The 13,293-nt window shown below is 44.4% G+C and overlaps 2 protein-coding genes across 4 annotated transcripts in view; one reads left to right on the top strand and one right to left on the bottom strand.

Annotated features, from left to right (window-relative positions):
- Positions 1–305: 305 nt before the first annotated feature.
- LOC126522770 (guanine nucleotide-binding protein subunit beta-like protein 1) lies at positions 306–2,464 on the bottom strand. The gene is made up of 3 exons (XM_050171573.3): positions 2,161–2,464; positions 1,869–2,013; positions 306–1,015 (listed from the first exon to the last, which is right to left on the bottom strand). Exons 1-3 carry the CDS (start codon positions 2,293–2,295, stop codon positions 351–353), a joined length of 945 nt encoding a protein of 314 aa, XP_050027530.1. The 5' UTR covers positions 2,296–2,464; the 3' UTR covers positions 306–350.
- Positions 2,465–2,618: 154 nt separating this feature from the next.
- The window catches only part of LOC126522757 (uncharacterized), a 68,310-nt gene continuing 57,635 nt past the window's right edge, over positions 2,619–13,293 (top strand). For 2 of the 3 annotated variants that reach the window (XM_050171546.3, XM_050171549.3), the window contains exons 1-5: positions 2,620–3,249; positions 5,969–6,083; positions 7,545–7,718; positions 8,967–9,073; positions 11,492–11,673. In XM_050171546.3, coding sequence (XP_050027503.1) covers positions 3,014–3,249; positions 5,969–6,083; positions 7,545–7,718; positions 8,967–9,073; positions 11,492–11,673 — 814 coding nt within the window. In that variant the 5' untranslated portion in view covers positions 2,620–3,013. Of the gene's footprint in view, positions 3,250–5,968; positions 6,084–7,544; positions 7,719–8,966; positions 9,074–11,491; positions 11,674–13,293 lie in introns of all 3 variants that reach the window. The other variant, XM_050171548.3, reaches the window with a different exon arrangement.

A 13,293-nucleotide genomic window follows, 5' to 3' on the forward strand; every position in this document is an offset into this window, starting at 1 on the left:
ACCACCGCTTTTCGAAATACTGTAATGGCGGAAAGCTGCCCGGACAGCGCCATTTACAAGAGTTAAAAGTTAAAGTAATCATCCGTTATAGAAAACTGGTTATCATTATAATAACCATCCGAATCAACAAGTTATAAAGATTGACACCGGTACATTTATTAAAAGCAACTTAAAATTAAACTGCATCCTTCGACAAGTGGAGTTGTCTTTTTCAAGTCATATCAAATAATCAATCATAACAATCATAATCAATCATAACAAAACTTAAGCATTCATACAAACTGTCTTAGGAAACACGCATTCAATTCGTTTGCGCTGTTTATTTTATGACACTAAAATGGTCATCAAATTCAGTTGTACAGAGACCATAAGGACACTGTCCTATCTTTGCTGCCCGCAGCAAGAAGCAAGCCCGCCTTGCACAAATCTCTTTCCGAGAACCTCACAGCTTGCACAGACTCCTTGTGCAAGTCCAGCACCGCAAGCGGCTTCAGGTTCTTCCAGCCGAACACGCGTATTCTCCCATCCCAACCGCCCGACGCAACTATCCTGCCATCGGGACGTATTTGCAGAGAACAGAAGCCGTCATTCGTGACTGTCAGCCTGCGCTTCTCAAGAAGTTGTCCTTCGTCTCGTTCAAACACACACAGTTCGTTAGACACCGAACCGCACATTCCCCTGTTCGCCCTGTGGATTTCATCGAAGTCCATGCACATTATTGGCTCCGTGTACAATGCCAGTGTCGAGACCGGGGCACCACCACATCGGATGTCATATTCGATGATGCTGCCATTCTCATAAGCGGCAAGAACGCTGTTGCAGTCAGTGCTGAGCTTAATGCACATTGCCATGCCGAGCCGTTCCTTCGGCTCGAGAGTGGATGCGACGGGCTTCCTGGTTTCCAAGTCCCACAGTGTAATCTTCCAGTCTGGCTCGGATGGCGCAGCAATCAGGTTCGACGCAGCACCAGGAAGGCTGCACTGGCAGAATCCTTTCGAATCTGTCACTATGGTACCTGACCATCAAGCAGGACAAAATGAGAGAGCGATATTTTTGGTAAGCGGCACTCTTTCGCTCGCATAAGATGCTGAACAAAATGTTTAAAGGAAACGTCTTAGCTAGCAGCACCTTAACTACATTGTTATTTTGGTAGTGTTTTCCTGGCCATTCCATCTGCGTGCATAAATTGCATATGCAGGCGGAATGCCCAGACGGTTTCAGAATCCTTTCGGTCCCAAAACTGTCCTCTATCTACGCCACTGTTGTCTGGCTAAATGCGTATACGCATATGAAACTTCAGAAGGTATCTAAAATTATAGAGTAGGCAGCGGGAAGTCGAATAAATGAAATGACAGCACTGAAAGCGCAAACGGTGCCAGTTGCAAGTATGCCAGTACGTTTACTGCGACGGGGTGCTTGTTTTGCTTGGCGAACAAGGAGAAACAAGGTCTTTGTTTTTATACAGACACACAAAGAGATGCTAGTGTAGCCCCGATTCTTACCTCTTGACCTATGCAAAAAGCTTAACAGACCTTCCTCCGAGTGCTTATTTCGCAGACGGCATGAGAAAGCTACGAGCAAAGATGAAAATAATGTGCGTCATAATTTAAACAGTATGAAAGTTTTCCCTCCTTCTTTTCTTTCTTTCTTTCTTGGACAGCTGTGGCGTTGCTGTTTTGTGTTAGCTACAGAAGGCGACACAAATGACTTCCAGCAGCTCTGTGCACAATTGCTCCCTATTAAAACTGTATGTTGTTCCAGCTCCGAAAATCATACCGTCTATGTCTAGAGCGTATCGGTTAAATATTACTGGTTATGCGTCAAAATGCATGCAAGGAGGATATCACAAATGCGAGCAGACAACTAACCTGATTGCTTCCACTGATTGTCACTCAACGACCAAATCGCCACAGTGCCGTCACGACCCTGGGTTATCACAGCTTTTTGGGAATGGCCGATCCATAAAATTCCCTTATTGTTGTGTCCCACTAAGGAGTGTTTTCTCCTAAACGTCTAGAAAAAAAGAATGCAATAGAAATGAGGCATTCGGACGCCAAGTTGAGTGATCTTTGACTTGTACTACGCCGACAAACAGCTGTCAAAAAGAAAGTTTTTTTTTACAATGACTTTAGGAAGTCGTGAACACCTCTCACCACTAACCTCAAGGTCCCAAGCAAATATTTCACCGTCAGATGATCCTGAGAAAAGAATATCGTCGATAAATTCGACCGTTGTTATAGGCCCACTGTGACCTCGCAAGGTATAGATGGGGTCAGGGGATCTGTTTGACATCATAAAAGTTTACACACAAGCTTACATAGATAGTACACGTGTAACGTAACTGCTTCTACATCGTGACAACGCTATGAAGCCGCTAAATCTGCGAAAATCTTGAAATCTCCGAGTCCGGCGCGCATTTTTTGAGGAAGCAGACATTTAATATGTTGATAATGGCCGCGCACGCAGTTGCACAAACCAAAGCACCGTTGCTGTTGCGGCTAAAACATTCAATGCAAAAATTATAAAATATAACTATTATGTTAAAATTGTTAAATATTTATTAGCATTACGTTTATTTTAACGATATAAATTTAAAAAGTTTTTCTTACGTATACGAAACGGTCGCAATTACATTTACGAATTCGCGGCTGAAACGATAAAGGCGAAAGTGAAACAACAAAAATTAAACGCGCACCGCGCCCGATGTTTCGCGTGCCTCACTTGTGCGGTTGCCAGCGGCAACAGACAATAACATTTCTCAAGCAAAAATGTGACCGCGGCGGCTGTTACTTCTTCGCTCCAGTCCTTCGGTGTACTGCGTAAGCATACGGCGCGCCTGTTTTCCCTCACGATGTCCACTCGTCGCCGTCGTCGCCTCGTCCTCGCGTGCCCAAACGACTTCAAGTGGCCGTAATCGAGTGCGGCGAGGACCGTGTGCTGTCGCTCTTACTTTTCTTTTCTCAGGCTCCCCCTTGATGCATACTTCGTGGGAGGTCGCTCGTTGGCGCGAGCCATGAAGAAGTTCTTCCAGAAGAAAATACTCAAATCGTCCTCCGCCAAGAAGCAGAGCACTGCTAGTTTGAGTTCGCACGATGGACACACGGACGAAATTCACGGCTACTCAATCGATCTCGCGAGGACGGACTCGAGTTTCACGAAGCTCCATAAGGCATGCTGGCTGGGCGACGAAGACCGGGCCCGTTCTGCTGCCAAGAAAGTTGACGTCAGTTTTCAGGACAATGAGAGCAGGTAAGCGAGAGCGCTTCGCTCGTTATCGTGTTGTCGAGGGCGGTAGTTACAACGTGCTTCCGTACCCTTTTTTTAATGGATGGCGGCGCGCGCGCGCGTTCTCCAAATTTGGTGCGTCCACGGTCAAGCAACTCCTTCGTGACCGAGAACTATGAGGGTTGTTTGGCACGCGTGAACCGCGTGTGAGACTCGCGAAGACGTTCGTGGGTGGACGGAAGTCGCGTGAAGGGGTCACCGCTCCTACCATGGAGCGTATAGTCGCGTGGGCGCGATGCATTGTAGCTCGGCGCAGCCTCGATTCTTCAGCCGCCTCAGTCCTTCGCGCGAGCGCGGAGGACGGCGGCTGAATGTTTTCCGACGATACGCCTATCTCGGATGCGGGATGGAAGGGTCTTATCACAAGCATCGGCTTCGCATCTGCCTTCAGGGGCCTTGCGTTGTGCGTACTTTTCTTCAGTTTCTGCGTCCACTGTCTGTTGTAAGTAAACCGACCCGCCCGCATTATAGCAGCAGCCAGCCCCGTCAACAACTGTCAAATGCCACCTGCGATGTTTAGAGGCGTTTCCATTGTGTTATCCTTGGCTCACCGGTTTTCATGAAGTACCGCTTTGTTGTCCGCTTTGAAGTACCGCTTTGATTGAAGTACCGGACGTTGTCTCGGTTGGCGACTGAAACATCAGTTACGGTTTTGTTGTGAGTGGACCAGTCACCACACGGCTTAAACGCCCTCATTCATTTTATTCCGGCTCCATGTGTGATGTTTAGGCGCAGGCAGAGCTGTGCACTGTTTCAACAAACTCAGTGAAATGGCCGCGCGCTTATGCCACGGCTGTGACCCAGAATGGATAGACAAGCTACAAACGCGCAGTCCCAAGTTGTTTTGACAGCCTTACCCACAGCTGTGATACGGGAGGTGTAGTCTACACGACTTCCCACATGAGCATTTGTAGGCCAGAGGTCACATTACTTTTTTTTTCTTGGGGCTAACGTTTAGCATTTTCCATCACAATGCTATCTTCAGGCAGGCGGTTGCTTCAATGTCATTGTTTTTTCTATGCTGCATGCATTCTGCAGAATATTGTATATAAAGTTGCTTTGCTGTGACCTTTTAATGCTCTACTAAAAGTTGCCTCATGTATACTATGCTGACAAAGCTACTATCATTTATGGCTGCTGCCAGGAAAATCTTGTGACTTGAACACTGATACATAGAATTTTGCATGCAGCAACTATTCTGTTTGAAGTTCATAAAGAAGAGATAGTACCTTGGTGTCTTGCTTATTGTATTCACGTGTACTGTATGTAGTTTGAATTAATGTATTGATGGCTATGTTGTCTTCTGTCTGTATGAGCCCTTTCCCCTTGAGATGTAGAAGGGCTATCCTCCTTCCCAATAAACATTCACTAATTTCTTTCATGAGACGGTTTGGTTAAATTTTGTCTGCTCATCTGGTCCATTTTCAGAGCTGTTTAAGCAATCTGACATCATAACAAATATGTCTCAGACAGAGCAACATTATTGCGACAGTTGTTGCGCATATTGGAGACTCTTTAGATTGGCGAGATTGACTTTCAAGGCTCTATTTTCAATTATTTGTTGGAAAAGAGTTGGCTAGTAGCGGAGAAAATGATGGCCAAAATTTTCCTTTCAGCACTGTGTACTCAAACTGCAGAACTCATGTGTCGATGTGAAATTGTGAATTTCGATGTATATTTTCATGTATTTTGTCTCATAATAGCTTGGAAAAGGCTCTCAAAACTTCTTATAAAATCAGTCTATGGCCCTCTTGATTACAATGTAGCGTTTGTTTATCAACAAGCAACTAATTGTACTCCTAAGCAGGCGCTGTCAAAATTCATGACGTTAGGAAATACTAGTACGGGAATTTCAAGGTGGTGTCGCCACCCATCCTTTATTTTTGGCTATTTTCTAGCTTAGCGATCCTCTGCTCATAGTCGGACTGACATTTTATATTCTGCAAGTGTAATCTACCAGTCCATCTTTTTACTACACTTTAGCATGCTCAGAATAATGCTGCTCGATTTATATCTAAATACTGTTACCCCACAGCTAGTGTCCTATCCATGAAACGTGCTCTTGGAAGTGCTCTCTCGTGTATCCTGTGCAAAAGTTTCTTTCAGAAAATGTATTATGATGTGCCACATCTCCGCCTTTATACTCTTTTGTATTTCATCAAGCATCAATGACAGTAGTTGCGCATTGCATATTATGCAAAGTTTTGCCCATACTCATTTATTCCACAGCTTTTGAGGTCTGGAGCAGCCTTCCTGGATCAGTTGCCTCCATGCGAGACATTGTTTGTTTTCATGCATTGTTAGCTAACATTATATAAACCAGGAATTTATTGTACTTCTTAACTGTACTGTTCCCCTCTGTAATGCATTTGTGCATTGAGATTAGCAGTAAATAAGTGCCTTAAGTCCTGTGTTATGTGTGTACTGCCATATTAGCAGTTATGATAGCATTGACATCTCATATCATTAGTGTTTTAATGAGTTCCATCCACTTATCCAGCCATATAATGCACACTACTACTCTATGTGTTTGGGTTGCGAGACATATTTAAACGACATGTAATAAGCGTGTAACAGAAGCAGTATACCCAGGTTGAAGTAATTTCGAAAGTATGAATTGAAAAAGAAAAAGGAACAAAGCATTTCGATTTTATTTGGCAAATTTCCTGTGTTTGTTCTTCAGGAGCCCACTCCACCTGGCAGCTGCAAGGGGTCACGTGACCATTGTGCAGCTTCTGCTGCGTGCTCAGGCCCGGGTCGATGCCTTGGACTCTGAAGGGAAGACTCCACTGATGAAGGTGCAGTATTGTGCAGTTGACAAGTGGCGAGACTTTGTACTTACCCTACAACCAAATTTAGGTCAGGCCGTCTTTTGCATGTACATTCCCCAGTACACTCTAACCTCAATATGTAACCACAGCCAAAACCTCACTTAGCAACCGCAGTGTCGTAATACACAGCCTAGAGGGTGGAGGAAAATGTTTTAGTAGGGCAGCCTGCGATTTCGCCTCGGAAAATTCCCCACTCACCCCGAGGCACGCTGGCCCAGCATCTGGCTTTACTGGACACTGGCATGCTAGAACATGGTAGCCCATGTGCTGCTCCAAGCACGCATGCCGCGAGGACGCAGGGGGCATTAGCAAGCATTCGTACAACCGATCTGCTTGACTGTCTTGACTTGACTTGATATGCTTTTCCTGGGTTGCTTGCATATGTTCTTCCTTATGTAAATCCTTCCTCCTTTTGTTGTTGCAAAGTGTATGTTGCATTACTGCAAAACTTTGTATTCAATACACCTTCCTGCCTAAGGCTTGAAATACAGGCTGGCAATTCTTGATAAATAAATAAATTAATTAATTAATGAAGTGGCCCAAGGAAGACAATAAAAAGTGTAGTATGAACTAGTATGAAAGGAAATACGAGGCTTTCCACCCATACCTTTAGGTGTCCTTACTTTTTTGAAGTGAAGGGCAAAAAAAGTGCCACATGGGACCTTCTTGAACTGAAAAACAATTGAAATAACGGTATCAAGTGATTGGTAAGAATAAGAGGATTTGAGGGGCTTGATTATTTGTTAGTTACGATCATATGGAAACAACAGACCATGAAGTCAGACAAAGTATAAAGGAAATGAATTGGTATGTTTAAACGAAATAAGGAAATGAAAGTTAACGAAAAGACAGCTTGCTGCAAGTGGAAGCCAAAGCCACAGTTTCTGTAGTACACATAAAGTTCTTTACCAGTTAACCTACCATAGTGACCATCCTCCCATCCATTTTCTTGGGTATTTACGTATCTGTATTCCAGGTTAGCTGTGGGAGTGCTAGGCAGTGCTGCTCACGGCCATGGCTGCCGTGAGGGCCATGATTTTTCACATTATGCTTCTTCAGAACTCCTATGTGAAGACATTCTTTCATGTGTCAGTGATTTTTATGTTTGCACACATAGATGCACACTACCCATCTTGTGCTGGTAACACCTTCCTGCAGCAGCCTGCTGAGCTTTCAATCCTGCTATATCCTACTACATTCTACCACACTTGGGAGGCAGTTTTAAGGTTGAAAAGAACAAAATTTCATTTATTGACTGGTCTGAAAAGTAATGCAGCTTGCATTACTTTTTAAACCACTCACTAAATAAAGTTTGCCAGTTGCAAGTGCATTTTGTTGTCAGCATGCTGACTTTATTTTATTGTAATTCTGACTTCCAAGTCAGTAACCTTCTTTCTGGTCTTTATTCTGTCTCTCTTTCCTTTCCAGGCCGTGGAGGGCCATCATCTGGAAGCAGCTCGATGTCTGCTGGAGCAGAGGGCCAATCCTGATGTTCCTGACCAAAACCTAGACACAGCACTTCACTTGGCCCTTTCGACGGGACAGGCTGATATGGCTGCATTGCTTGTGCAGTTTGATGCCGATGTCTCGGCGAGGAACAAGGTGGAGACTTCTGTTTAAAGCATAAAACATATCCCAAGTTTGCATCCACTCCGCCGATGGATGATGTAATTCATCGCAAAATGGGAATTGGGCAGTGCCTCATTGTGAATTGAGGAAAAAGCACGGGTGTGCAAACATTCAAATTTTTGAATATGAATCCAATAGCAAGGACTATTCGATTCCTATTTCATTTGTGAGGTGCCTATTCCAGATTGTCAAATATTCATTTCTCTTCAAATATTGGGTTTAACAACACTTATCAGAGGCTCGAGGTAAACAGATTGGTGTAAGTAAGAACTGTCCCGAATAATTCTGCTGCAGGAAGGCTGCAGTTGTTGCACAGAGGCACCAGTTTCGGAGTGAATAGTACTGCTAAAAACTTTTCAACCATTTAGTAGGAATGCTTTACTTTTAAGCAGTCTATAGAATCTGTTGTCTCAACTTATGTTAAATGATTATTTAACCAGTCTCACTGTGTTCATTTGCATCCCTTTGGTTAAAGAATTTTCAGTGCTGTAGTTTCACACTTTGCTCCTTCAACACAGTAATCTGCATGCGTCTGCTCACATGCTGTTCCCTTTTCTAGTTACTGTAGTTGTCATGGTGAGCTGATTAACTGAAGATTGCTTCTCATTTACAAATGCTGTTGACTGGATGCCCATTTGTAAACAGAATTATGTGCACGCATCAATTAATTTACATAAGCCTATTTTACTTCCAAGGAGACTCCGCGCAAACTTTATATTTCGCTCTTCAGAAATTGGCCAATATTCAATATTTGATTCAATATTTAAAGGTAATTTTCTTGAATATTTGTTCTCTATTTAATTAGGAAAGTTCACAACTTGAGCACGACGAGTTATCAAGAGTAAGTAGTAACCTTCACACTCTGTAAATGCCTGCTAACATCTCGTGCTTGAGTGCCGAGATGTGGATTCAATTTTGGGCTTTCATGCCTGCATTCCAGTGAAAGTGGAATACAAAGATGCTTGTGCATTTAGATTTAACAAATGTTAAATGTCCCTAGGCGATGAAAATTAATCTAAAGCCCTTCACCACAGTGTACCTCGTAGTCTGTGGTGAAAAGTTTGGCACAAAGACACCCTGAACTACTTGCATCATTCTACTGGAATGACATTGCGTCTCAGCTTTGACATGTGGTCCACATAGTTCTCCAGGGCAAATCGACAATTGTTGATGATCTGTGTGATGAAATTTCGAGAGCGCACCTTTGTTGCCCGTTTGCAGGAAGGTATGTCACCGCTGTACTTGGCAGCCGTCCAGCAGCACCTAGATGTGGCCCGTCTCCTATTAGATCGCGGCGCCCAGGCAAATGCTGGGGACAACAAAAAAAAGTAAGCACGTGGCTACAGCTTTGAGCAGGTGCAGTTTGCATATATAATACAGTAGACTTCTTTTAATTCGACTCTGGTTAACTCTACTTTTTTGGTCAAATCAATCCCGGCCGAAGGTCCTAGCCGGCGCTCATGCATTTCTATGGGACTAAACTTTCCTTATTTTGATCCTGACGTTAGCCTTTGCCAGATAATTCGAACCTGACTGTTCATCACGCACGTGCCGAACCCCAATGGTAGCTGCACTTAGTGATTCCACTAGCGTCAGCATCTGTTTTGGCAGTGCTTAGGGTACAGTCATCTCCCATGGGTACACGTCATCTCCCATGGAAAATGCCTACTTTTGGCCTGCCCCAGGAAGATGTTGAAGTGAAAATAGAAATTATTACAGTGTTTATCCCCTTAATGTGTGCATCTTCTCTCTCTCTCTCTCTTCAAGAAAATTTGTCCGAAAATTTGCAGTGCTTGAGCAGTGCAATATGATCCGAAAACAAAAACAAAACTGCATTTGCGGTGTTCATTCGTCGGAGCCAGCCTAGCCAGCATAATCATCATTGTCATCACAATGTGGCGAATATGGATGGTAACGGAACGAGTTTTCTTGCATGGCACGACGACATCAACTTCCAGTCTGATTACGCAAACACATTCAAGCTATATTTATTGTGTTAAGCTAGCAGCAACAAGCCATATCACACATTCTTGGCATTCCGGAGAATTGTATACATTCCAGGGCGAGCTAGCGAAGTCGTTGTTGTAGGTGTGGATCACAATCCTGTTTGCAAATGTTGTGGAGTCATTTCATAAATGTAGACTATCATATGCACCATGGACTGTACAAATAATGACATGTGATTCTTGCTAGAAAGTGATAAAGTGCAGTCCGAGAGTAATGACAATGTACATTAGGTAAATAAGTTTCCATCTGCGAAAGTAACGCTCACTGGTTTTGTCTTTTTCTTATTGTCAGAATCGGAGGCATGGCACTTTTTTCTTGCTAAAGTAACAGGGTGCATTTGATTTCCACTGTGATGTCATTTCTACATTAGTTTTCTACTTTGAGCACATAAAATGTAGGTGCACATTCAATTGAGGGCCATTTTAGAATCAGGACAAATACTTTGAATGCATCAGCAGTTTTGGCCTTTCTTTCTTTTTTTCTGCTTGCTGAATAATTTGACCAGTTTCTTCAATATCATCAGGGTCGAATTAATGGAAGTCAACTGTAGTGTTGAGAAAATCAGGACATGGAACTGTTTGTAAATATGTATGGTATTGTTGCCGCTGGGTTGATATTACAAAACATCAAGGGACACTAAACGTAAATATCAGATCTATGTAAATTGTTAGGTTGCCCTTCTCTAGAAATCATGCAGCATTTGTTTTGGACCAAGAGACTATTCAGTTGTAGCGAATGTCGCAGGCTGAAAAGGCTGCACGTTTTTAGTGTAGTTTAATTCACCTGGTGGGAACACCATACTACTGTTATGTGACTTGAGTATAAATAGCCACAGTCTTACCTGTGCTACTGCAGAAACACTGCTTTCCATAGCCTTTTCTTGTGTGTTCATCTGCTCACTTATACATGTATCTCTTTGTGATTGACTTCATCTGTGCTTTTGTTACATTCCTATCTCCTATTGTGCGCCTGCGTTCATTTTCTGTTGTTGAGTTATTATGTTGAGCCACTGTTTGAAGAAGGGCTTCATCTGAGCTTTCTCACAAGGCACGCAATGCTTTTGAGCCCGAACTGATTAACGATGATGCCCACTTCATACACACACACTGTTCACGTGACACTGCAACACTGCTTTAATGTGACATTACATTCGTTAGGCGATTTTAGCAACAATATGTACTTTTCACAAATGCTCTTCAAGATGCAACCTTTGTGTTGTGATGGAACTTCTTTTGGGCTTACGTTACAGCTTACGTTGTTCCATTTACACACAATTTTTTCAAGTCTTCTCATACACTAGCACTGGAGCATGAATTAGAATTGTTTCCTGAACAGCAAAAGCCACATGTTTCACCCCAAATGTTAGTGTCTCTGATGATATCAGTTTTATCTTCTCCTAACTGCTGCAAGGCAGCTTATCACTTGCCTGAACCACCCATCACACTTTTCTTTGCCATTGATTGACTGTAGATATTTTTGCAAGGTCGTTTGCATATGGGAGCTTTATTTTTCTTCGTGCACACGTAATGCCAAGGATGTGGGAGCACTTCAGCATTTTGCTAAAGGCATTGGGACTCGTCTGGCTGATATATTTGTTTGAGAATCTCTTCATTGGAAATTGTAATGTTTTTGGCACTTTTGTCGAGCCATAGGATCTCATACTTAATGCATGAATGATGTATGATATTGGCATTATTTTTTTATTCTGATTTTGTGTCTCGTGCCGCCTTCACGTACAGGACTCCATTGATGGTGGCCTCGGAAGCTGGGTCAGTGGCCCTGGCTCAACTGCTTCTGAGTCGAGGGGCCAACGCAAATGCAGTTGATGACGAAGGTTGCACTGCACTCGACCTTGCTCGGAGATCTGGTCATGACGAATGTGCCAAGCTGCTTGCCTCAAAGACCAGCAGCGCCCACGGTGGTGAGCATTTATTTGGTTGTTCAGATTCACCCTACCCCCTGGACTCCCTAGGTGTGGTTCTTGTTAAAGTTTGCCCCTTGTGTGGAAGCCGTAGGTCGGCACACTCACTCGCGCAAATCCCAACTCATGCTCGCTCCACGCTCGTTTCGCAAGCGTGAGACAGAGGATTACAGTCGAACCCGGATATATCGAACCCGCATATTTCGAATTATTGGCTATATCGAACACACAGATTACCCCCTTGAAAATAGTATGTAAAAGTATAGGACAATTGCGTAGTATACTGAATTCCATTTTCGTCGGGACATTCGATATATCGAATGCCGTGCCACTCCTTGGAAGGTGCGCTTTTCCCAAAGACATTCGTGTCCGGTCCTCAGGGGAAAACATTTCCGCAGAGTCAGTCAGCAGGCTCCTCCTCTACGCATGCGCGGCCGTCGCCTAGCGACGGAGATGCAGAGCCTTTCCCCCGTTCTTGCGCCCCACCGGCACGAGCTCTCTCACTCCTCCTCTACCGCCGGCGTGTGCATTGAGCAAGGGCATTGGAGCTCAGCGAAGAGTGTGTGGCATGAAGACGCGGCGACGTTTCCAAGCCACGCTTCCTGGGAAAAGGGAGAGAGAGAAAGTGAGGGGTCGGCACGGTCGCTCGTGGGCCAGGGGAGACAAGAGAGCCAGAGAGGGCTCAAAAAACGAACACAGCACCTTCGACAGCATATTCCACCAATTTTTTCCCCCGCTCTCTTCTTTCTTTTCCCTTTGTCGTTCCTTCGCAGCCCCGTTGACTGCCGCTCGAACAGGCTTCGCTCGGACTGCTCCATCTGCGCATCGCGCGTTTTGTTGTGCATACCTTTGTTTCAACGTGCCGTGTGTAGCGTGTGTGATTGCGGTCATCTGGTGAGCTATGGCATCCGCGGACACAAAAAAGAGGAAGAATCTGGACTTTGCAAGAAAGCTTGAAGTAATCCGGCGTGTCGAGAATGGAGAAAAGAAGTCCTCCGTGGCAGACGCATTCGGCACTCCGCGGAGTACTTTAAGTATGTTGTTAAAAAACAAGCAGGACATCAAGCTTAAAGCAGATGAGGAAAGTCGCTTGGAGCGTGTCGTGTGCACCCTGCTGCTTTTGACAAAGTGGAGAAGGCAATCTATACATGGTTTCTTGAAATCCGAGAGGAAATTATTCCTGTGGATGGCCTGATGTTAATCGAAAAGGCCAAATGGTTTGCTACGGCTCTTGGCGAAGACAATTTTTGCGGTGGCACTGGATGGCTGCAACGGTTTAAAAACCGCCACGGCATTGTAGGAAAGGCCATTTCAGGCGAAAGTGGGGCTGTCAGCAGCCAGGAGATGCAGCAGTGGCTTTCTGAGGAGTGGCCGAAGATCACTGAGAAGTTTTCGCCTGCAGAAATCTTCAATGCAGACGAAACTGGTCTCTTTTGGCAAATGTTGCCGAATAAGACACTCGCTCTTCGTGGAACCTCATGCCACGACGGTAAAATGAGCAAAGTGCGTGTGTCAGTGCTGCTTGCAGCCAAAATGGACGGCTCGTGCAAGCTACGGCCATTCGTGATCGGGAAGAGCAAGTCACCGCGCTGCTTCAAGAACTGTAAACAGCTTCCCATC

This window comes from Dermacentor andersoni, chromosome 6, assembly GCF_023375885.2.
Source record: "Dermacentor andersoni chromosome 6, qqDerAnde1_hic_scaffold, whole genome shotgun sequence".
Taxonomy (NCBI): domain Eukaryota; kingdom Metazoa; phylum Arthropoda; class Arachnida; order Ixodida; family Ixodidae; genus Dermacentor; species Dermacentor andersoni.